We start from the raw sequence: 26,451 nt of genomic DNA on the forward strand, positions 1-26,451 counted from the left end.
GCTGCATGAGTGCTGCTGGTGTCGGGGAGCTGCATTTCATTGATGGCATCATGAATTCACAGATGTATTGCTCTATACTGAAAGAGAAGATGCTACCATCACTCTGTGCCCTTGGTCGTCGTGCACTTTTCCAACATGACTAAACACACATCTAAGGCCACTGTTGGATTTCTGAAGAAGAACAGGGTGAAAGTGATTCAGTGGCCAAGTATGTCTCCTGATCTGAACCCAATCGAACACCTATGGGGAATTCTGAAGAGACAAGTTGAGCATCACTCTCCGTCCAGTATCCAGTCACTAAAAGAGGTCATTGTTGAAGAATGGAAAAAGATTGATGTTGCAAAATGTCACCAACTTGTTCATTCCATGCCTAGAAGACTTGGTGCTGTCATTAAAAATCACGGAGGCCATACAAAGTACTAGATGTAGTAGTTTTTGTTGTGGGGTGTACTCATTTTTGCACCACCCTAATTTGAGTAAAACTGGAAAAAATGTGTAATCCAAGTTATATTATTAACCTTACTTTTTCCCATTATAAGTTAAACAGATATTATATTAAACTTTGTCTTGTCAACATTTTGGAAATTGTTTGTGTTCATTGAGATATTGTTTAAAATGTTACTTTTCAAAGGGGGTGTACTCATTTATGCTGAGCACTGTAGATATGAGCATAACTGCTGTGCCACAGCTTTTTTTAGGATCTTGGAGATAACAGGGAGGTTTGATATTGGCCTATAATTGGATAGCTGACAGGGGTTGAGGTCAGGTTTTTTAGTCAGGGGTTTGATAACTGGATTTAAAGGATTTTGGTACATAAATTCTTCCCTTTAGAATTGGCTTTTATTTTTAGAAGCGGTTCAATTGCTTTTGGTATTATCTGTTTGAAGAGTCGTGTAGGTAAGTGATCTAGTACGCAAGTTGAGGATTTTGATGTGGAGATTAATGTAATTACTTTGTTTTCTCTAAGGGGGAGTAAAACATTCTAATTGCTGATCTGATACAGTTATCTTGTTAACTACAGGGTTGCTTAAATTGTCTGGCCTTAAATTAGTTTGAATTTTTTGTCGGATATTGTCAATTTTGTCATTGAAAAAAATTCATGAAGTTGTTGCTACTACATATTGCAGGTGTGCATGCGTCTATAGTGGTCTTTTTCCGAGTTAATTTTGCTACACCTTTAAATAGGAATCAAGGATTATTTTTGTTATTCTCTATTAGGGTGGAGAGATGCATTTATCTAGCAGCACTAAGAGCTTTTCTGTACTTCAGGAAGCTCTCCTTCCAAGCTAATTTGAACGTTACCAATTTTGTTTGATGCCAGTTACATTCTAATTTTCAAGTGGTCTGATTTAAAGTGTGAGTGTAATAGTTATACCAGGGTGCTAATTTTTTCTATCTCGTCATTTTTCTTTTAAGTGGAGCTACACTAAAGTATAGTGGAATGTTGACTCTAAGCATTGAGTTGGCTGATCAAGTTCTGGGGGGGGGCTGATGGTGGTCCTATTAAAGTTGATAACTCTGGGAGATTATAAGAGTCTGTGTGTTAGTTGACGTGAATGTACATTTAATACAGTAGCGTGGTGAAGTGCATATATTTCTCAGACATTTTGAATAAGATGAGATAATCTTTGATAATTTCAGACTGTGGAAGTGTGACTATAGTTTCTATATTTAACCCAAATGTTCGTATTAGATTGAGAGTGTGACCACCATTATGGGTAGGTCCTGTGATGTTCTGATTAACCCCTACTCAATCTAAAATGGACACGTGTGCTGTTTTCAGAGGATCTTCAGGGTTATCGAAGTGAATATTGAAATCTCTGACAGCTAAAGCTTTATCTAAGGAAATGACCAAGTCTGAGATGAAATGTGCAAATTCAGAAAGAAATTCAGAATATGGCCGTGGAGGCCTGTAAATAATAAGTAATGGAATTGACTGGATAGACTTATTTTTCGAGGCTACTTACATTATATTCGTATGAAGAACTTCAAACGTATTAAATTTATAACCATGTTTTTGTGTTATGCCTAGATAATCATTATAAATAACCGCGATGCCTCCTCCCTTGCTAGTTAGACAAGACTGGTGTGTATAACTGTATCCAGGAGGACTAGCTTAATTTAATGCTATATATTCCAGTGTTTTCCCCAGAAAAAAATTAAAGCCCTAAATTCTGGCATGATAACACACAGACAATTGAGCACCAATGACATGAAAGAGAGTGCTGAAGGCATGAAGCGAAACTAGGGGGGTCCGGGGGCATGCTCCCCCGGAAAATTTTTGGAAAATAGATGCTTTCAGGTGCATTTTCAGGGTCTCTGAGAAGTTTTAGATATATGATTTTATAAGAGAGATTTTACCAGTGTTTTCAATAATTTCTGACCTAAATAGTATTAATTAATTACACTTGTGTTCAAAATAATAGCAGTCCAACATGACTAACCAGACCAATCACTGTTTTTGGTGGAAATTATATTACTACATGGCAAATAATTTACCAGTAGGTGTAGTAGAGTCATAGAAAACCAACAGACCCAACATTCATGATATGCATGCTCCTGAGTCTGTGTAATCGAATAATTAAGTGAAAGGGACGTGTTCAAAATAATAGCAGTGTAGAGTTTAATTAGTGAGATCATTCATTCTGTGAAAAAACAGATGTCAGTCAGGTGGCCCTAATTTAAGGATGAAGCCAGCACATGTTGTACATGCATTTCTCTCTGAAAACCTGAGAAACATGGGTCGTTCCAGACATTGTTCAGAAGAACAGCGTGCTTTGATTAAAACGTTGATTGGAGAGGTAAAACGTATACTGTAAAGAAGTGCAGAAAATGATGGGCTGCTCGGCTAAAATGATCTCCAGTGCTTTAAAATGGACAGCAAAACCAGAGAGACGTGGAAGAAAACAGAAGACTACCATTCGAATGGATCGAAGAATAGCCAGAATGGCAAAGACTCAGCCAATGATCAGCTCCAGGGTGATCAAAGACGGTCTGAAGTTACCTATGAGTACTGTGACAATTAGAAGATGCCTGTGTGAAGCTAATCTATCAGCAAGAAGCCCCCGCAAAGTTCCACTGTTAAAAAAAAAAAAAGACGTGCTGAAGAGGATACAATTTGCCAAAGAACACATCGACTGGCCTAAAGAGAAATGGAAAAACATTTTGTGGACTGATGAAAGTAAAATTGTTCTTTTTGGGTCCAAGAGCCGCAGACAGTTTTTCAGATGACCCCCAAACACTGAATTCAAGCCACAATACACTCTGAAGACAGTGGAGCATGGTGGTGCAAGCATCATGATATGGGAATGTTTCTCTTACTATGATGTTGGGCCCATTTATCTCATACCAGGGATCATGGATCAGTTTGCATATATCAAAATACTTGAAGAGGTCATGTTGCCTTATGCTGAAGAGGAAATGCCCTTGAAATGGGTGTTTCAACAAGACAACGACCCCAAACACACCAGTAAGCGAGCAACATCAGGGTTCAAGACCAACAAAATGAAAGTTATGGAGTGGCCAGCCCAATCCCCGGACCTTAATCCAATAGAAAACTTGTGGGGTGACATCAAAAATGCTGTTTCTGAGGCAAAACCAAGAAATGCAGAGGAATTGTGGAATGTTGTCAAATCATCCTGGGCTGGAATACCTGTTCACAGGTGCCAGAAGTTCTCAGAAACCGTGGTTATACAACTAAATATTAGTTTAGTGATTCACAGGAATACTAAATCCTTAAGATTTTTTCAGTTTATACAGTAAATATTTGGAGTTTGTAATGAAAAATGCAGACACTGCTATTTTTTTGAACAGCCCAATGTTCATTTTTCTTCATTTTCTGTAAAGTAATTAAAATATTGATAAATTTTTCTTCATGTTTTGATGTAGAATATAATGTGCATTGTTCCCAATGCATGGAAATAAAAACTATTATAAGGATTTTGAGCTTTACTCACGTTTTTAAACACACTGCTATTATTTTGAACACAACTGTATATACATTTGAAATTTCACCTTAAAGTTCAACATGCAAGTTAAACTGTTTTGTTATAGGTTACTTAGGTATATGATAGATTGAAAATCTACGGGGATACCTTAATTATCTATGATCAAGTAGTGTTGTAACAAAAATGTGCATGAAAATATGAACAGTGATTTGTTCCATCTTATGCAATCCAATGAGAATCTATCATCATGACCTCCTGTTGATCACAAAAGTATCTGAACCTAAGAACTGCCACCTTAAAATAAGTTACTGTATTACTATAACTGTAATGATTTAGATTGTTTCTAATGCAATTACCATAATATATGTATAACTAAGATACACTGAAAAGTAAGGCAACTGCATGTTATAAAGTTTAAATTTTGGCACTTTATTAAATGGACTAGATTAAGATTAAAACATATTTAAAGGAAAAGAGAACTTAATTCATACATTTAAGTTTGCAGAAATATTATGTACTTATAAACACATTCATGAGGAGAATTTGTTAAGTGTCAAATGTAGCATAATTTCGAATAATGATGAGCATATTTGGCAGTGTGATGTCACTGTGACCCTTTAACAAAAGAATAATCCGGAGCCGCCTTTTGTTAAATGGATCCCAGTGACATCACATTGCCAAAAATGCTTATGATTATTATTTGAAATTATGCTATATTTGACACATTTGGACAACTTCACTTCGTGAGTGTTTGTAAGTACATGATCTTTCTGCAAACCCAAACTAATGAATTAAGTTTTCTACTCCTTTAAAGCAGAATAATTCTCCTTGGCTTTTGCTTGGCCCAATGTTGGGCAACCCTCTCATAGTCCATCTCGCTGTCATCCATGCTGATGTGGATCAAATTGTCCAGCGAGTCTTCTCCTAGCTTATTCCTCGCTGGAGTCTTTATTCTCTTTAGGCAGGAGAAGCCTCGTTCACAATCTAAACAGAATAGTCTATCAAATAAATCCTTTGTCCGTCTTTGTGGGGGACAACATCAGCAGCCAATGAGATCGCTTATAATGAATCGGAAAATTCCGGGATGTCTCATGTTTTCTTTCGATATTTTTATTGGACAGTTTGAACACGTGATCTTGACATAGCCAACAGGTTACAGTTTGTTTACATTATACCACGTGGACATATTACTTTGACAGAATCAACACAAACATTGGGAAAAAAGACCGCTTGTTTCACACAAGTATCAATATGTAAATGGATCTGTTATTTGCTGTCCTATGTATCTAGTTACTTGTGGGTAGGAAATTTAACGTATCGGTATAAATCTAAGCGTATTGGATTTTAACTAAAGCAACTAAGCGTATCGGCAGGCAGAGCAAGCGTATCAGGCCTGATGCGCTAAAACGCTTTGGGGAAAACCATGTATTCATTTGGGTTAATCCGTGTTTCTGTTAAACACAGTACATTAAACTCCTGATCAGTAATAAGTTCATTAACAGCGCTTTAGAAGAGATCTAATGTTTAATAGTCCTACCTTTTAGATCAAAGGTGCTGGTAGTGGTTGTACAGTCAGTGTGATCCAATTTTATATTAATTAGGTTACTACAGCAAACTCTCAAAGTATTTCTACTTTTTTGTTTAGCTCAGAGAACAGACAGTTTCGATGTAGTGAACCCTGAATGATGACTCTGTGCAGCTAGCAGACAGTTGGTTTAGCCTGTTGATCTGCTCCCTGGCCTTGGCTCTGGATTGTCAGAAGTTAACTAGGCCTGTTCTGAGACTATGAGCTATGCTGCAAGAAATGAGAGCAGCCCCTTCCCAAGTGGGCTGGATACTGTGCTGCCCTAACAGGTCAGCACTGCCCTCAAAATTAGTCCAATTATCTATAAAGCCCACATTGTTTTCAGAGCACCACCTGGACAACCAGCAGTTCAGTGACCATAACCTGCTGTAAGCTACATTGCCACGCTGCATTGGATTGGGGCCAGAGCATACTACAGCATCGGACATCACCTTTGCCAATTTAAACACACCTCTGAAGTTGCTCTTAGTAATCTTAGACTGACAGAGGTGTATATCGTTAGCTCCTATGTGGATAACTATCTTTTGAGAACCTCTGTTTGCCTAGGACCCTAAGATTGCCTGTTATGTCTGGTGCCCTGGCTCCCGGTATGCACCTGACTAAAGCTGCTGGTTACCCCTAAAGGCCTAGATAATTTCACCTGCCGTATGGTAGTCTCTTGTAACCAGAGCTCTTTAGGTTTCTTAGCGGGTGCATCACTGCAGAGAGTGGACCTGTTTGGCACGTGAAGCGGAGAGGAGTGGTGCTCCCGTGGGCGAGCCTCAACAGTAGCTTTGGCTCTACATTTATGCCACCGACTCATCCATTTGCCTCGCTGTGAGGACTATAATGCTGGAGTTGGGGGATTGTTAACTCCACCTAGGGCATCCAGACTTTCCTCTGCAGAAACTACCTTACTTTAAGTCTCTCCGCGCCATAAGTCGCATAAGGCCTCCACACTGGCTGACCAACCCTTTCTGTCTTGTGCTGCAGTCCTGGCCGCATTCCAACTAGGCCATCCTTGATGGTTCCTCTTTCTTTCCGTTGTTCTCCATGTCATTTTGGGCCTGCCTCTAGCTCTTTTCCCTTCCAGAGCCCATCCTAGTACCACAATACTGTTGTTGTCCTTCTCATGTCTTAAAATGTGTCCTAGCCATGTCCACATTTTTCTCCTTATCTCACAGCTGATGTTTCTTGTTTTTGCAATTTCATTTATTTTCTTGTTTGATGTTTTACTTTGCCATCTAATTTTGAATAACTTTCTTAGGCACTGATGTTGAAACGTGTTGCATTTTTCTTTTCAGCTTTAGTGACCTTCCATGTCTCACATCCATATAGCAATACAGGTCTTACTAATGATTTATAAAGATGTATTTTTGTTTCTCTTCCAGTCTGTCTTGCTGTCCATACATTTCTTAACCAATGGAATGCCCCTCTTGCCTTCTGTAGTCTATGCTGTACATCACTACTACCTCCTCCTTCTTTTTCTGTCACTGCTCCAGGATGCATAAATTTGTCTATGTCCTCCATTTTTACATTATTGACACTGATCTACTCTTTGCTTGGTGGGATCTTAGGGTCTTAGACTTTTTAGGATTGATTTTTCATCCCAAATCTTACAGCTTCGATTGTAAGTTTCTGAGTTTTTCATCAGGATCACTAAATTTGGATGGTAACAACACTATGTTGTCTGCAAAGTCAAGATCTTCTAGAATGGTGTTTAAAATTCCATCTGATCCCTTTGGCTTTGTTTGCTGCTGTTCTTCTCACAGTCCAGTCTATGACCAGAAGGAATAGAAATCCTGACAACACATCCTTGCTTCACTCCTGACTTTATTCAAACCATTCAGATGTTTCGCCTTCATCAATAACTGTACATTTAAATCAATTGTATGTATCCCTTATAGTTCTGCTAATTTTCTCCAGTATACCAATAGCTCTTCATTATTTTCCATAAACTCTGTGTACTGAATCAAATGCTTTTCTCAAAATCTATGAAATGTATGTACAGTGCTGATCTCAATTCATTTGTTCTAGGCTGTTTCTCAGTATAAATATCTGTTCCGTTGTTCCCTTGTTTGGTCTAGATCCTGCTTGTTCTTTCCTTAATTTTTTTGTGCACGCCTTTCTTTAATCTTTCAATTAGCATCCTGCAAATTATTTTACTGATAACAGGTAGAAGCATCACTCCTCTCCAGTTGTTACAATCGGTCATGTCACCTTTCTTAAAGATCTTACAAATAATTCATTTTTTCCAATCTGATGGCCATTTCTCTTCTTCCCAAAACCTATTAAATATTCCTGTCAATTTTCTTGCTGTTCCATCTATGTCACACTTTACAAGTTCTGGCGTAATACTGTCTATCCCTGCAGATTTACCATTTTGCATCCTTTTCAAAGCTGTTTTCACCTCTGATACCGTCCCCTCACCCAATTCAATCTCTTGTACTTCGTCAGGATCATCGTCCGTTATTGGATGTAGTGGGTCTTCCCTATTTAACACTTGAAGTGTTCTACCTGTTTCTTTAATCTATCATATTTTTTTCTGTTTTTAGCTTTCCATATTTTCCTTTCACTCCTGTATGTTGCCTCTTTCTTTCACCAGATATAATCTTTGTAATGTTATATAGTTCTTTGCTCCTACCATTCTCTGCTGCCTTTTCTACATCATCTGCCATTTTGTTGTACCAATTTCTCACGTGCACTTTTCTTTACATCTTTATTTTTCTGATTGTACTCTTCATTCAGTCTCTTTGTCTTTCCGATCTTGCACACTCTATTTTCACCTTGATCTCCTTTCTCTCTTCTACCTTGTTCCATGTTTCGTTGGTTATCCATGGCTTACGGAGCTTTTTTGTCTTTCCCAATACGTGTTTTTCTGCCTCCTTGTATATCGCTACTGTTATTTTTTTCATACTTCATTAATGGATCGTTTAAATCATTTTCCTCTAGTACTTGAAATCTGTTTCTAACTTCCAGGTCGTATTTTTTTTTTCCTGACTTCACCACTCTTAAGTTTATTCAGATCAAATCTTTCACTTTTGTGTTCATTTTTGGCTCCTTTGTTTTTAAAAAGTTTGATTCTAATTTTTTTGTTCTTACTAAGTAGTGGTCGCTGTATACATCAGCTCCTCTCATTACTCTTGTGTCTAGTACTGATGACCTCTCATCCCCACTTATTACATGGTTTACCTGATTTGCAGTTTTTCCATCAGGGAACTTCCATGTTACTTTGTGGATTTCTTTGTGAGGAAATATGGAACCAGTAATTATAAACCCATTAAGGTGACAAAAGTTACATAGCATTTCATCATTTTTCATTCATTGTCCCACATCCATGTTTTCCAAGTACTTCCTGCATGTGGCTGTTGTCATTGCCTACTTTAGCATTCAAGTTGCCTATAACAATTAACATGTGTTTATTGCAAGCTGAAACACTATCTTGAAGTTGATGGTAAAACTCTTCTTTCTCTGCATTCTTTGTTGATTCATATGCTTGTATTACGCTACTTGTGCTGCTTTTGATATGTCTGCCATTGTTCTTGCATTCGAGTATCCTATGTACATATTAAGTTTTGGCGCCACTATGGAACCTATCAGTTTTTGGGCTTCCCTTTGGCTTTCACCCAAATGTGTCATGTTGGTTACCTCAGCAGTATGCCTGTTCTGGGTTTCATCTATGGCAGCGTTTCTGGAACATTTTTTTTTTTTTTTGTAATATATACAGGACAGGGCTGTTAACCTTGTGCCCAACCTCCCCTCTGGTGGACCGGGTTTTCTCTCCTGGTTGTCCTTCCCGTAGATGATTGCGTTTACCCTGCTCACGAGTTGCATCTACCCAGATTTTCTTCTGGATGTTCTCCCATAGCCTTTGGCTAACAAAAGCCATCCACAAGGCAGTGGAGCTATTTGACCCATAGCTGAGGACTAGGTTTGCAGGCATCAGGGCATATCCATATGCTGGTGGGCCATGAGTGCTGTGCATCTAGGGGCTTAGTCACCTCCAAGACCTTGTGCTTCTGCTTAGGTCCACAAGGTACCCAGTTACCATCTACCACCTCGGGAAGGATCCCATATCTGGGGCACATAGGTCTTACTATATGAGAGGCAATAACTGGCAGTGAAGGCTTACACACTCGGCTCCACAGTTCACAGCGTTGCCGCTAGCCAGTGGTGTGGCTGAGAGCAAGAGTGACGAGCACAGACAGTACAACACTGTATGCATCATACAGCCATTTGGTAGACCTGCAGAAACTACACTGTCCTCATTCTCACTAATCTTCTCAAGTCTAGATATGCACCTCCAAAGCTGCCGTCTTCTCCGTCTGAGAACTACCGTATTTTCTGGACTATAAGCCGCTACTTTTTTCCTAGGTTTTGAACCATGCGGCTTATACAAAGGTGCGGCTATTCTGTGGATTTTTCTTCCACCGCTAGGGGCGCTCTTCTTCTTGGATTTTTATGGCGGTTGGCAACTTAACGTATGAGGTGCATTACCGCCACCTGCTGGACTGGGGTATGGTTCAAGAGCCTATTCTACAACTAACCTGGGTGACTAAAAAAAAAAAGAGAGAGCGAGCTAGGGGCGCTCTAACCGGAAGTAGAATCAAAAATAAGATAGACGAAAAATCAATGCAAAGAAGAATTAGCAGATCTTTAGCAGATAGAACACGCATGACAAATTACTAACTGGTAATTATTTTCAAATCCAGCGAAGATGATTAAAGTGACTTGTGGTTTCAAACACAGGAGAAATGAAGGTAAATAAATACCGGTTATTTTCTCTTGGTTCTGTTCCGTTTTAATCAGCAAAGTTGCTGCCATGTTAAAAGGCACTGTTCGGAAAGAATCTGTTCAGGTACATACATGTACATTTACAGTACAAAATCGTTCTGTACATGCAGTAAATATCTAATTTTTCAACATAGATATCTGCGGCTTATAGCCCGGTGCGGCTTGTATATCTTTTTTTAAATTTTTTTTTTAAAATAGAGCGGATGCGGCTTATATACAGGTGCGCTCTATAGTCCAGAAAATACGGTAACTAATCTGCACTTATCACAAATAAAGCCATCACTAGTGACTGAGGAAGAATGACTAAACGTCCTGCACTCAGCACACTGAACAAGCTGAAGGTGTGCCATGATGAATGGATTTACGTACCTTAATCAAAGATCTGTTGATATTAAAGCAGATCTGATGTGGATGGCCTCCACTTGTGGTCTTTGCACGGAAGGTAAAAAACTTCCAGTCTTGGCATTCTTCCAAAAAAAAACTTTAAATGCAGAAAAGGGAGAGTGAAAGTAAGATCAAAAATGAAAAAGATACTGGAAAATTATTTGTAGAGAAGATTAAAAGATTAGTGATTTATGCCAGCACTCGTGGAAAAAAAGACTCCTCGCAAACAACTCAGAAAACAGGAAGTACATCACACAGAATGTACCACCACACACAGATGTCTTCAGGAAAGGGGCTACAACTGTCACATTCCTAATATCAAGCCACTCCTGAACCAGAGGCAATGTCAGAAGCGTCTTACCTGGGCTAAGGAGAGAAAGAACTAAACTGTTGCTCAGTGGTCCAAGGTCCTCTTTTCAGATGAAAGTAAATTTTTAATTTCATTTGGAAATCAAGGTCCTAGAGTCTGGAGGAAGAGTGGACAGGCACAGAATCCAAGGTGTTTGAAGTCCACTGTGAAGTTTCCACAGTCTCTGGTGATTTGTGGTGCCATGCTGTCTGCTGGTGTTGGTCCACTATGTTTTTATCAAGTCCAAAATCAACGCAGCTCTCTGCCAGGAGATTTTAGAGCACTTCATGCTTCCATCTGCTGACAAGCTTTATGGGGATACTGATTTCCTTTTTCAGCAGGACTTGGCACCTGCCCACAGTGCCAAAACTACTACCAAATGGTTTGCTGTCCATGATATTACTGTGTTCAACTGGCCAGCCAACTTGCCTGACCTAAACTATTGTCAAGAGGACGATGAGAAACAAACGAGCTGAAAGATGCCATCAAAGCAACCTGGGCTTCAATAACACCTCAGCATTGCCACAGGCTGATTGCCTCCATGCTGTGCCGCATTGATGTAGTAATTCATGGGAAAGGACCCCCAACCAAGTATTGAGTGTACAAATGAATATGCTTTTCAGAAGCTGGACATTTGTGTCGTAAATCCTTTTTTGATCTTAGGAAATTGTCTAAAAATTTGAGATACTGAATTTCTGATTTTCATGAGCTGTAAGCCATAATCAAAATTAAACACAAAAAGGGTTAAAATATTTTACTTTGTGTAATTAATATAGACTATATGAAAGTTTTACCTTTTTTAATTAAATTACAAAAAACCCTTTTTTCATGATATTCTAATTTTTTGAGATGCACTAATTTCACCTTTTTTGGAATGTAGTTGTACAGTGGTTATACCACCATGACCACGGGATGAAGCCATAAATGAAGAAAATCAGTATGCATCATGCAGAGGGCTCGACATCAACTTTTAAACCCACTTGCCCTGGGGGGCAAGTGGGGGTTAATTTCCACTTGCCCCCTATTTTGTGAGGACGATTTTTTTTTTAAATGAAAACCTTAGAATAGTTGTGAATTGCAATATAAAATGAAGCTCACACATTGAGTTGAAGTTTGGTTATTGAAACACAAAGCATGTACTTTTATCTGTTTAATCAACAAAACTGACTGACCTGAGTATTCCCAGAATGACTAACTGAACTATCAAAACATCTAAAAAGGGAAACATTGGTTTAAAAAAAAAAATATATATATATATATATAAAAGCAAGAAAACCTTCTTTGTTTAAAGACTTTCCTGACATCAGCTTTTGGGGACAGAGTGCTGGAAAAGCCAAAGCATTTATTCTCAAAGGACTCCAACCTGAACTGTGGGTTAGATGGTATTACTCCCCATCCGTGTCTCAGCAACTCCACGGACATCTAATTACACAGCTATTTGCACGCTATCATTTTATACAGTGATGCTTATTATTGTTAATATCTGAAGTGCTATTTGTAAAATAATATATCTTGCTCTAGACTTTCAAACAATGTTGTAAGATTTTATTTTAATTTTATCTAATAGTGGATGGTACAATAATTATAAATGCTAACAGAATCTGCACATTCCAATTGTAGCTGTAGTCATACAGGAACTATAGTCACCCTTGTAAAAAATAATTTCAATAAATGGTTAATGTTCAGTTCTCTCTTCATTTACTCTCTATTCAAAAGGCATAACTGAGTCACACAGGTTGATCAGTGTGTAACGGACAATAACTATTTTATCCAAAGTAGTTTTTCCTGCCTTAGTCGATTTTATTTCCATTTTGCATGCATGCAGCTGTTGTAAAGTTCAGTGTGTTTCTGTCGAACTCTCTGACTGTAGGTTCATTACTACACTCTGAGTACATGGAGACATTTTGCACAGGACTGTTTCTCTGATAACAGAAACAAAGCTCCAGCTCTCTCTGCTCTTAATCTGTTCCATTCTTTCAGGATATATCGCGCATGTCACTCCTTGTTGAGGTTTATTTTATTTTATTTTTTTTTAAATGCCAGAGTTGTTTGAAACCAGTCTGGGTTTTCTGTGTCGAATAAGGAAGCTGCTTCACCTGTAAGAAAATCAAACACTTTCATGAAGGAGCTAACTCGAATGCGAGCAGAAAAAAATAAAACACGGTTCTTAAGCAAACACTTCCATACTCACTTCCGACTTTGTTTTTGTAAAATACATTTTGAATACAATCGTGAATTTCTCTGGAGTTTTCAGGCTTCGCTCCTCTCTTCGTATTATTTAACCACTCATTTCCTCATTGTTCTTGAAGCATTTGCTTCTATTTGTTAACGTTTTTCTTGATAGCGGGGAGACGGTAATGCCTTATCTATTTCTCTGTTTGAACAAGCAAAAACAGTGCAAAAATTAACCATTCTGAAGACAGCTTAAGCCTTGCTTGCATGAAAGACTGTCTGTCTGACCCCAGCTGTAATTATCACATGATGCGTGACGTCATGCACAAGGGGTCTATAAACAGTACGCGTACCATACTGCATACTTCGTAATATATGCTCATTCCAACTTGCCCGGTCAGGCATGTTGGGGACATATCCCATTTGCCCAAATGCATGTTTCACTTGCCCCAGGCAATCGGGCAGTCCTTAATGTCGAGCCCTGATACAACATTGTGCGAGTACCATATATGACCACCTGCAAGATGGTAAAAAGAAATAACCGCAGATTTTTGTTGGAGTTTCTCAGGATACCTCTCTGGGATGTACACCTCCAGTATAAAGTCCATTTTACACAGATCATGGGCTGTGGAGCACTCGTATCTGTGCTTTCTTGCATTTATTTTTAAACATGGGGTAGGGTACATGGAGGGGTGGGGGCATATACACCTATGAATGTGTCTCGATTACCATGTATTTGAAAATGAGCATGTTTTCACAGACTTCTACTCAAGGGCAGGGTAATTAGAGGGCAGTAACTTTTTATTTAAAAAAAAAATGTTCATGACCTAGAGAAGTGCGAAATGGTCAATCTAGGTCAGTATCGACCTTGCAAGGTTCAGGATGATTTTAACCAGTAGATGGCATTTTGAGCCATTTTCAACAATAGCTCAAAAAAACATATGTACAGTAAGTGTACAGTACCTCTTTAACAGAACATAGAATGCTGGACATAGGGTTGGGTGACACATTGATCACTTATTGCAATATGACCATTCATATTGTCAGCTAACTGAATATCATAAGTCACGATTTATCAGAAATATCCACTTTCCTCCTAAAGGAGCAGGTAGCTGCAGTGTTTTACCTCCATGAATACACCAGTGAAGAGTCTGTATAATGATGCACAGAATGAGCTAAATTAACAATTTTTCACCAAAGGCAAAATGAAATATCAGTGAATAATAGCAGAGACGAAGTCTGGGTTATTTTTCACCGATATTCACAGAGTCTGAGGTAGATAATTGTTTAAATATAAATACAGGGTGTTTGGGTGTTTTGTTTGTTTGTTTGTTTTTAAATTGTGTTTTAAAAAAATTCAAACTTCAGAAGTGGAACACATGTAATAATGGCATGGTGCAGGCTTGTCACTTATCCATGCTGAGTCACAAAAAATACTTCTGTTTTGAAATAAATAAATCACAATTCCACTTTACCTTTGAATAGTTTTAGACCAAACATCATAGCATCTTTAGTGCTTTTAGGAACAGCATTTTCTTTCATAATTTGTCATTTTTATCCCCTGCTGGCTGAAAGGCCCGAAGGGGGATTGTCGTGGCAAAGTCTGTCCATCTGTCAGTCTGTCCGTCCTGGAAAGGGTTCTCAACTTCTGAAATCAGCTCCCCTCACAATTTTTGGAGGAATTTTGCGAGACTTGGCAAAAGGCTTTGCTATAGGACAGTAATACGCAGATTGCAATTTCGTTTGCAATATATCGTGGCGGGGGATATTGTGCTCTCGGAGCACTCTTGTTACTTATGGTGACAAAGCCGTTGACTGCCATTTTGCCGAGTCGCTCAAGGTGGTCATTGAGAAATAGTCAGAATTTCTCGACCACAGTTTCCTATAATTACCTCCGTATTTATACGAATGAGTATTAAGCCTATTATATTACAATCTCACTGCTGGCAGTAGCAGGAGATGGGAGGCGCAGACTCCGGGAAAAGGGGGGTGCTTTATTAACCCAAAACTGGAGTCAGCAGCAGGGAGGGAAAAAAAAACATACAGAAAACATGACCAAAAGCAAGTATGGATAGTTCTGGAGAAAAGTGCAAAAATGCAGCGAGCAAGCACAGCACTGGAGCTCATGAACGGGTGCCTGTAGTGAGCGATGCCCATATATGACCGGTGTCTGATGAATCTGAACTGGCCACAGGTGTGCACAAGAGTGCATGAGCACCACCTGGCTCTGCGATGCATGTATACTTAGTAGGCATATCAGGTGAAAATTCAATCCAAGTTGCTTGAAACTGGTCTCATTGAATTCAGAATTTAATGCAACATAGTTTTTACAGAATTAAAATGTTTAGCAGTTCTTGAGGTTACAAATAAGATTGGAAAAAACGGCTTAATTTTTAGAAAACTGCCGTAATATTATGTATTGGGATAACATGGTTCAAAATGGGCCTAATTAACAAATGAGAGCAAATGGGTTTTTTCTTAATATTTTTATTTTTCAAGATATTTGCATGGAAATTGGCAGGCACATAGATGATTGTGTACTGAAAAGAAAGTTTAAACAATTAGTAAAAACCAATTATGCAAAGTAGTATTTAATTACTATTAATTATGCTAACTAGCTAAAACGTTAAATCGATTACTCTCCTTCAAAGTTTCACCAAATAGCTTTATTTGTGCAATATAAAGTTGATTTTAACTCTCATTTATACATTACAAAGGAGAAATCAATGTTAATTACAGATAGTTATAAAATGTGCATAAATAAGCACTGAATGTCATTCACATCTCCCATTCTCTATCAAAATAAAGTAATAGAAGAGTATTTCTAATACCCTTTGTGCTCTGTTGGCCTTTGCATTTCTAAGTAGGGCCTACTAGTGTTAAAATGAAAGAATATAAATGAGGAGTTTGATTAATATTCACAGCTTTCAAGGCTAACCTCAAAAAAAAAAAACTGAGCCACATCCAATAAACAATTCCATTTAATTGAATTGAAATTGACACTCGTGTTTCTGACTTCTGGTCAGATTTGGAGCTTAAATGATTTGGAAACTCTTAAGTAAGCGAGTGTCTAATATGCCTGTACTTAGTCTTCATGTAGTGTGTGTGTGTATGTACACACACACACACACACACACAGGTTAGAGGGAAGGAACATTTATTCAGTGATATTGTTTATTATTAACTCCAATCATGATATAAAAGTTCCAAGTTTGACACCTGCCCGCTTCAGCTACGCTGCTGGCACACGATGTCCTTGACTCTTGTCGCCCTTAGCCAATTGGTATAATTACGTCATTACCTGGACCCCTCTTAGCTGATGTTTTCCAGTACACTCGAACACGCATACCTCGATGAATTATAACCAAAAACAAGGAAATTTGAATGATTTCCTCAAAATATTTTTTGTACTTTCATATATTGTGTTGATGAATAAAACTTTTTAATGCATTTCCCATGAAATAAGATGAGCTACTTTACATTGGTTCCCTGCTCTCTTAGCACCTGTGTTGCTTAGGTTGCCAGCACTAACTTTTGTCGTCCGATTGGACGATTACCATTAAAGTTTTACTTGTCCTTGCACACACTTTAGTCGTCTGGGACAATCGGACATGAGGTTTTCCAAGCATTGGGTTTTGTAATCTTTTTCAGCCTGATGAGCATCAACAACGCTTTTTCTGAGGTCTTCAGAAATCTCCTTTGTTCATGCCATGATGCACTTCCACTCAGATATGTAATATTGGCTCATTTTCCTCAATAAATAAATGACCAAGTATAGTAATTTTCTCATTTGTTTAACTGGGTTCACGTTATCTACTTTTAGGATTTACATGAAAATCTGATGATGTTTTAAGTCATATTTATGCAGAAATATAGAAAATTCTAAAGGGTTCACAAACTTTCAAGCACCACTAAGTTGATCAGCAGAGCTGGTGGGATCCTGCATGTACAGATACGAATAATTACAAACAAAAGGCTAAAAATGGACACAATCTTTAAAAAAAAAATAATAATCTGTTGGTTATCTATTAATTATCTTCACATTAAGTTAATTAATAGTATGCATAACTATTGTCTTTGTACAACCCCAATTCCAAAAAAGTTGGGACAAAGTACAAATTGTAAATAAAAACGGAATGCAATCATGTGGAAGTTTCAAAATTTCATACTTTATTCAGAATAGAACATAGATGACATATCAAATGTTTAAACTGAGAAAATATATCATTTAGCCATGATGCTGTAATTGATGCAATATGTGGTTTGGCATTGTCATGTTGGAAAATGCAAGGTCTTCCCTGAAAGAGACGTCGTCTGGATGGGAGCATATGTCGCTCTAGAACCTGGATATACCTTTCAGCATTGATGGTGTCTTTCCAGATGTGTAAGCTGCCCATGCCACACGCACTAATGCAACCCCATACCATCAGAGATGCAGGCTTCTGAACTGAGCGCTGATAACAACTTGGGTCATCCTTCTCCTCTTTAGTCCGAATGATACGGCGTCCCTGATTTCCATAAAGAACTTCAAATTTTGATTCGTCTGACCACAGAACAGTTTTCCACTTTGCCACAGTCCATTTTAAATGAGCCTTGGCCCAGAGAAGACGTCTGCGCTTCTGGATCATGTTTAGATACGGCTTCTTCTTTGAACTATAGAGTTTTAGCTGGCAACGGCGGATGGCACGGTGAATTGTGTTCACAGATAATGTTCTCTGGAAATATTCCTGAGCCCATTTTGTGATTTCCACTACAGAAGCATGCCTGTATGTGATGCAGTGCCATCTAAGGGCCCGAAGATCACGGGCACTCAGTATGGTTTTCCGGCCTTGACTCTTACGCACAGAGATTCTTCCAGATTCTCTGAATCTTTTGATGATATTATGCACTGAAGATGATGATATGTTCAAACTCTTTGCAATTTTACACTGTCGAACTCCTTTCTGATATTGCTCCACTATTTGTCGGCACAGAATTAGGGGGATTGGTGATCCTCTTCCCATCTTTACTTCTGAGAGCTGCTGCCACTCCAAGATGCTCTTTTTATACCCAGTCATGTTAATGACCTATTGCCAATTGACCTAATGAGTTGCAGTTTGGTCCTCCAGCTCTTCCTTTTTTGTACCTTTAACTTTTCCAGCCTCTTATTGCCCCTGTCCCAACTTTTTTGAGATGTGTTGCTGTCATGAAATTTCAAAATGTCTCACTTTCGACATTTGATATGTTGTCTATGTTCTATTGTGAATACAGTATCAGTTTTTGAGATTTGTAAATTATTGCATTCCGTTTTTATTTACAATTTGTACTTTGTCCCAACTTTTTTGGAATCGGGGTTGTATTTAGTTACGGCTACAATAGAATCAAAATTTATTTCACTTATCTCAAATTTGGCAAGTAAATTTTTCTTTCCTAGGAAACTTCCTCCTTTGTTAGCGTGTAAGGATCTATGTGGCTTCTATAGTCTATATAGTCATTATGGTTTCGTATGTATGTTCGTATGTATGTACGTATGTACACACACAGGTGCTTGAAAGTGTGTGAACCCTTTAGAATTTCATAAATATGACCTAAAACAACAACAAATTTTCACACAAGTCCTAAAAGTGTGTGTGTATATGTAATTCACTAAATTCAGAATGTTCATACACACATACATAGAAAATTCTAAAGGGTTCACAAACTTTCAAGCGCGTATGTATATATTACATACATACGTGTGTGTTTGTGTGAAAATATCACAATAAAATCTTTATGGTATAACGCACTGCCCTTGGATACAATTCTGCTGTGCTTTAGGGGGGAAATGTGCTTCCAAATTGAACAAAATCTTAACCAAATTAAACATTCGTCATGGAATTATTGGTTGGTGTTAATTATTAATCGTGATATTCCATAAGTCAAGCTTTCATTGAACTCCATAATAGTGGTTGGTTAAAAATATCCCCTGCAAGACAATTTCTTAGGTTAACCCCTGTGGATCTGTGATTTAAGGTTGAGAAGCTAAGGCATTTGGTTTTCTGTATGCTAGAAGTCATTTTACGGAGCTGGTATTTTCTATAACAGGTCCAGATCCGCCCTTGGAATCTGAATGATAGTGACTTTGTGATGGATGGATCTCAGCCACTGGATCCCAGAAAGACTATTTTTGTAGGTGGTGTACCACGCCCTCTGCGTGCAGGTATTCTGGATTTCAGGGTGATTTCCCTGCTTTTAATAATGTTTAGTTTTCATATTATGTGTGTTTATGTAATTCACTACTAAATTCAGAATGTTCATTTTCCGTTGATTCTTCCATGATTCTTCACTCAAAAGATGTCTTTTTTTTTTTTCTTCCTCTCCCCATTCCCCTGATCATAGTGGAGCTGGCGATGATCATGGACAGGCTGTATGGTGGTGTGTGCTACGCAGGGATTGACACAGACCCTGAGTTGAAGTACCCTAAGGGAGCAGGGAGGGTTGCCTTTTCTAATCAGCAGAGCTACATTGCTGCTATCAGTGCTCGTTTTGTACAACTGCAACATGGAGAGATCGATAAGCGGGTCAGTTCTGGTTCTCACCAAAACCACACTAGGATACTCCCTCCATCCTCCCTTCATAAAAGGGGGAGGGGGGGGGAGGTTAAGCAGTCGCTTTCGTCTCCCAAGGCATCCAGGGCAGTAGGTGTGGCAGTGCAGGGTGTGGGGTTCACACACTCAAAGCTCATGGTTGCCTGGCTCTGTGGGGTGGCTCCTGGCCAGTTTGACTAGCTGAAGGCAGAACACCACTGGTGCTTGGCTGATTCATCTGAAGCATCTTTTAAAATTAGGAAATAAACGCCACACCTGTGTAATTTTTGGTGGTAAGTCTGAGATCTGACACCCCCCCCCCCTTTGTTTTTTTTCCCCTTCACAGAAATGTAAATGATTTGTGATTATTATATACAGCAGGGGTTCTCAAACATTTGCAGTCTGCCCCCCCCCCCCCCCCCCCCCCCCCCCCCCCCGACTGTAACAAGTGTACTTTGAGGCTCCCCAGAAAAGAGTTAGATAAGCAATTTATTATTATTATTATTGGTCTGTTTTTTTATTGTTGTGTAGTATTGTATTATTACAATGTTAGACAACACAGAGACTGAAAATGTTCAATTTTGCCCTACTGTATATCCTTTTTAAAAATTTCTGGATCCAGACGTGGTTCCAGATCACCTCCAAAATTTAAGTTTTTCATTGGGCCAAGACGCGTATCTAGTAAAATTTTCATGAAACTCCATCTGTACATTTTTTTTTCTGCAAAGTTGCTAACAAACACACATGAATGAACGGACAAACTCTACCGGAGTACTGAAGGTAGTGTTTATGAATGTGTGGCACATGAGCCTGCTTTGTTTGGTAGAGTTCTCGAATTCTCGGCTCGATTTTAGTTAAACACAGCCTCAGGTCATTCTCAATCTGTGTGCGATTGCGGTGCTTAGTTTTGAGCGCAGTTAGTTTTGAAAAGCCTGCCTCACACAAGTATGTTGACGTGAAAGCTAGGAGAATTTTTAAGGCAACGTTACAGAGCTGGGGGTACTCCTGTATCAGTGTTACCCAGAAGAATGTAAAAGAACAGGTGCTAAAAAGGTGATTCAGCCTGCTGTCACTCTTCAGCTCAATAAGCTGCTCTTGCATTTGCAGTGACAAATCATTTGCAGTGCAAACAAATGGGTCCCGAACCCATGAAAATGACCAGTAGTCCTCCTTGAAATAAGAAACTAACTGCTGCTTAAGCCCAGACAGGTGATCTGCAGCTGATTGAAAAATAGAGGAGAAATCACTGCCGTGTGCCTCAGTGAAGAAGTCTGCAAGGCTGGGGAGCATGTCACAATTTCCGACAATTATGCGGTCATGCCAGAGGACAAGTTTTTGGATTGGCATTGCGGACGTGGTTCCAGTGTGTCAGTAACAGAAAAACCGTATTGTAAATAACGTCCGTCATATTTGCGGAGTTTTGGTTTTTTGGGAACTGGTGCATCAGTGGGACCAGCTCTTTTTTTCACGAATTAGAAATTTGTCCATATTGTTTATTAACCCAATAAAAGATCGTTATGCTGCAAGTGTGAACGTCGCAAAGGGACTTGCTCAGCTAAGAATGCTAGCACCTTACCACCACGCACCAGACTTGGCTCTGCTAAAATGAGCAATCTACAAACCGTGCTTAATGTAATTAAGTTAAAATATAATTAACTGTGATACGGTGTTGGACCTTACAATTTTTAATCGAAGAAAAAATGTGGAGGAAAGAGAAAAAAGTAGGAGAAAGATTAAAGAAAGGAGAAAGAGTAGGTTGACAAGTAGGCAAAGGAGAAAGTAAGTTGACAGGTAGGAAAGAGAGATGGTAAGATCAGATTTAAATGGAGTTTTAAAGAGGGCTGAAATAGTCTTTAAAAAGACTTTAAATTATTATAGCAATAGCAGTGCTGGAAGGCTAATTATATATGCAAGGATATAGCCTTTAAAAAGGCTGTTCATAAAAGGTAATTGAAAAGCTAATAGTAGGCTGTATGAAAGCTGCAATGGTACAAGCTCGACTCGATTGCACAGTGGTGTGTTTCCGATGTCTGTGATCTCTTATGTACTTGAGGTGTGTCCTATAAAAGTTCCTTGCTGAGATTTCAAATAATGCTCCCTTTTCATTGGCTGGACTGAAGATGAAGACGTTTGTTATTTATTGGTGCAACTGTAAACCAGCCCCTTGCATTTGCCACTGAGCGGTCTGTGACCACATGCCCCACTCACCGAGTGTCCGCGCCCTCCCCCCCGGTTTGAGAACCACTGATATACAGTATAAAGACTGTACATATCGCGGATGTATAAATTAAATATTCAAACGTCAGCTGGATTTTGATTGACAATGCTGTTGACCGCAGCAGTGATTTCTTTCCATACTGCATTTTTTCTGACTTCCTATGATGCTACTTTTCAGGCTGCCAAATCGAAATAATTCATTCAGTTGGACTTGTGACATTAGAGCTTCTGTTTGGGGGACGGTGAGGTTTCTGTTCTTGGCTGTGTTATGTGTCTCTACCTGTTGTAAAGTCTAGGGGCCCGACCTCTGAACTGAGAATATTTAGGGCATAATTATTTAAATGACAGTGGTTTTCAACCATCATGTTTATCAATGCTTGATCATTTTTCTGCTGTGATTGGCGAGCTATGAACGTTTCATGAATCACATGTGAACCCTGTCGTACAATTTCTGCATTAAAGTTTGTGCTGGTTTCTATGCTAGATTGATAAATGAGGGTCAGTGTAGTCACACTTTTTTTTGTTTGTTTTTGTTTTGTTTTTTTGCTTGTTGCTTTGTACTGTAAAGTGTGAGGGCTGCACACTAAATGTATTTAATGAGTTCTGTGTGAAATGTTAGCTAAAAATTGGTTTGTCATTTCTGCTGAAATGAAAATGCATGTTGTGCTACAGTATATTATAATATTAGTTATTATTGTGCATTTATTTCACTTCGCATCCCTGATTTAAGCTCTCCTTCTCTTGATAGGTGGAAGTGAAGCCATATGTCTTGGACGACCAGCTGTGTGATGAGTGCCAGGGCACGCGTTGCGGAGGCAAGTTTGCGCCTTTCTTCTGCGCCAATGTCACATGCCTCCAGTATTACTGTGAATACTGCTGGGCGGCCATCCACTCACGTGCTGGCCGAGAGTTCCACAAACCACTGGTGAAGGAGGGTGGTGACCGACCTCGTCACATCTCCTTCCGTTGGAACTGAGGTTACACAGGCAGGGAGTGAGAGAGACGAGGGAGAGAAGGGTAGGAGTCGCAAAATCATTGTCTAATAAATGCACTTTCTGTTGCTGTTTCCTTTTTAATTTAATCTGGACAAAATTTCATTAATTTTAATTTTTAGTGGATGTCAATCGAAAAATGTTCAGGAAGAAAATACAATGTGTCCTGCATCTCTACTATTTAGGTAATGCAGTTAGATTTTTCTTATTTTCTTGGTGCACAGACATGAAATATTGAGAGTTGGTAATTTGTTATTCAGTACCTGTTGTGGCTCAATTAGAAGTATTACGTTTTATTTTTATTTGATTCAAAAGGCTACAGAGCAGACATGAAAAGGTGTGAGTGCACTTATTTCTTTTTTGGAATAGAGTGCAGATGCAGTGTAAGAGCCCAGTGTTTAACCAAAGCTTAATTGGGTTTTAAGAACGGTAAAATGCGCGCGCGCGCACACACACACACACACACACACACACACACACACACACAAGGAATTCAAAACAAGTGATTCCACATCAGATGTCTGGGCTTGAACTCCATTTTTTGCAGGAAAACTTATACCTCAAGTTTAGCTGCTAGTTTGTTGAGCAAGATGTAGAAATTAAGCTGGTCTCCCCTTTACATGCTGACCACAGAAAAGGGAATTGACAGCAGAAAAGACAGTTAGAAAATCTGTGGTGTCACTTCCTGAATTAAAAATAAGATTAGCAGTGAAACAGAGCATCCTAGTGGGGAATGTATGCTGCTGAGGATGCAGTACTCTGCATGCTAGCTGGTTTAACAGCTAGGGATTTTAATTCCGTGGTGCCCTGCAGAAATAAAAATGGCTTTCATCAGCTTACTTTAAGGCTAGCAATTCTTATTTTGTCCAACAATGTATGCTAACTTACAGGTCTTTAGCCAATTTTTGACACTTTCAACTTAACACAGGTTTAATGGCAAAAAGTGCTAAAGAAAGTTAAGAAAAAAAGCACCCCAGATACCTCCTGTTCTGCAGTATCCACTCAGCTGAAGTTTTGAAGCATAACTGAAGGTAATTTACATTACCACTGTACTTTATCCACTTTGATTTACAGCATAGATTTAAAAAAAAAAAAACTTTCAGATGTTAGGGTACCAAAGATGGCTGTACAGTAGTGAGCAAGACTGCTCACTTTTTTTTTTCTCTTTCAAGTGAAAGTCTCATTTCTGTTTATTTTTTGCCCCTCACTCCCTTTGATATTTGAGACCAGATGAATTCCAACGAACCAAAGATTGGCCTTGAATTGATGAGCATGCAGTCAAAATCCAGAGTAACACTAGTGAAAAAACGAGCATAGTGCTCATAGTGCTTTTCCACGAGTCCACCTGCTTCTTTTCCAAAGGTCTAAAAGGAGACTCATGTCTTTCAAGCAGTCGAGTGTCATTTTGAGAAATTGCTAGCTGTTAAGTTTTGGAACTGAAATGTTTGTACTTTGAATACAGCATCCAGCTCAATTAATAATTCCAGACTTTGACCATCTGATAGTGCTAGCATAAAATGTCAGGGACATAGTGATGAACTGTAAACTTCATACACTAGTGAGAAACGTATCCTCGCGTTGGCTTGATGTTCCAGTGCACCCACGCAGCACCACCACTTCAGCTTGTGGGTGTTATGGTTATACATTTTAGAAGTTAAAACACTTTTTGAAGAATTTGCTGTTAATGAGATGATAGATTATTTTCTACATGGCCTAATGATTTTTGGTACAGTGTTTTCTAGCTAAATTATTTTGTCATGCACATATGAACATTTATTATGCACTACTTTTCTAAATACTTTTGTTTTTTCAACAGTCATTTTAGGCACATTTTTCACAGATGGGGAAAACTCCTTTTTGCAATACCTCAATTTTTCGCATTGTGAAAGGTAGCTTTTGTACTTTTGTTACTGAGAGATCTGCATTTATGGAAATTTTCTTTTAAGAGAAAAAAGTCAAGTGATTTTAATATATATTATTTTCAATTATGCTTTTTATACATTTCAGTGCTGAGGAATCTTTACAACTAAGCGCACACTTGAGTTGATGCGACTTCAGATCTGCAGAGGAAAGATCAAAGTATATTGCTTATGGTTTTGGATCTTGTACACTAGAGTTTAATGACTAAATAAATATTAAACAGCATGGCAAGAACAAGTTGTCATTAAATTAATGTTAATATTCAAAATGGTTATTCTAGTTGGAAATACTTGTCATTTTGGTTTCCTCTCCATAGCTGGAATATACACTATAATCTAAGGAGAATGCTAAATTTGGCTGACTCTCGTATCACAAGAATGGATGTTTGATGTTTAGATATTTTACCATTTAAAAAATATATATTCTTGAACTGCCAAATAGCTCCTATTGTAATCCTTAGCATGCATGATGACAAAAATAAGTACATGAATTAAATATGAAAATTAATTGTTGTGGTTGTGCACCAGATGTTTCTAAACTTTTAATTTGTTAAGGACACCCTGCACCCTCTTGTATATTACTCTTTTATGCCTTCCCCATAATCCAGTATGTTCAGGATGCGCAGAAGAAAAAGCTAAGATTTAAGCAAAGAGAGCAACTTTCAGAATAAAAAATTATCCATGCAGAATGAGCAGTTTATCAGACACTGTTGAAAAGACTTGAGAACTTCATCCCTACTGTCTGTCTGAGGTAAAATCAGAAACCTGTTTGGAGGAAGGGGAACTTTAAGACTTGAATGTGGTAAATGTTGCAAGTTAACTTCGAGTTGTTATGTGCAATACTTTTTTTGAACCTTTTTCCAGATAAAGACTCTTTGCAATGTAATTCTTTAATGCCATTTTTAATTGCTGACATTTAAAAGAAGATATTAATATGTTTTTCACAGTCATTTTCTACTGTTATTGTAATCCTTTTCATGCTGGTGTTTGTAAAAAAAAAATCAAACTATTTGTACTAATATAAAATAATTGAAGTTATTTTTAAAACATTAAAGGTTTTTGTGCTCATTTGCTTATTTTATTTCAAGCTACTGTGATTGCATTGTAATTATTAGGTCAATAATGTATTTAGCTGTTTATTGGTATATTTTTAATTGGAATGTATAATTAATTTTTCTAATTTTGATCAGATTTTTGTTATATTTTTGAGGTGAAGCTTTTAATATGTTAAAGTGTCTAGTTTTTACTAATTGCTATATTGTGCTCCACAATATATGGTTCACATTTTCTGAAGGAAAAGAAATATTTAAATATGTCTGTTAATGATGTTACTTAATGGCAAAATTTCAATAGTTTTTAACTGTGTTTGGGAAGGTTGTTGTATTTATTAATATCATTTTTTTTTTACTTAAGATATCACCTTAATTTGTATTGTCATTTCACTTTATAAGTTCCTATTTTTGTATTTTCCTTTGTAATTAAGTTATGTTATACAAATGTCCATATTCTAGGAGTTGGTCTGTAAGTGCTAGTGAAAACAAAAAGGAAAAATCTAATGTTATTTAATT

The 26,451-nt window shown here is 38.2% G+C and overlaps 1 protein-coding gene across 4 annotated transcripts in view; it reads left to right on the plus strand.

The window, feature by feature from the left end:
- Positions 1 to 25,945, plus strand: part of cpeb4b (cytoplasmic polyadenylation element binding protein 4b) — a 153,185-nt gene extending 127,240 nt beyond the window's left edge. For 2 of the 4 annotated variants that reach the window (XR_009655739.1, XR_009655740.1), the window contains 5 exons: positions 19,274 to 19,388; positions 19,568 to 19,749; positions 22,721 to 22,989; positions 24,781 to 24,853; positions 24,972 to 25,945. Coding sequence is in view for 2 of the 4 variants with exons in the window: in XM_060935904.1 (XP_060791887.1) it covers positions 19,274 to 19,388; positions 19,568 to 19,749; positions 22,721 to 22,948 (525 nt within the window). In the remaining 2 variants the exon portion in view is untranslated. The other 2 variants (XM_060935904.1, XM_060935903.1) reach the window with 2 other exon arrangements.
- The last annotated feature ends 506 nt before the right edge of the window (positions 25,946 to 26,451 follow it).

The sequence above is a fragment of the Neoarius graeffei genome, chromosome 12 (assembly GCF_027579695.1).
Source record: "Neoarius graeffei isolate fNeoGra1 chromosome 12, fNeoGra1.pri, whole genome shotgun sequence".
NCBI lineage: Eukaryota > Metazoa > Chordata > Actinopteri > Siluriformes > Ariidae > Neoarius > Neoarius graeffei.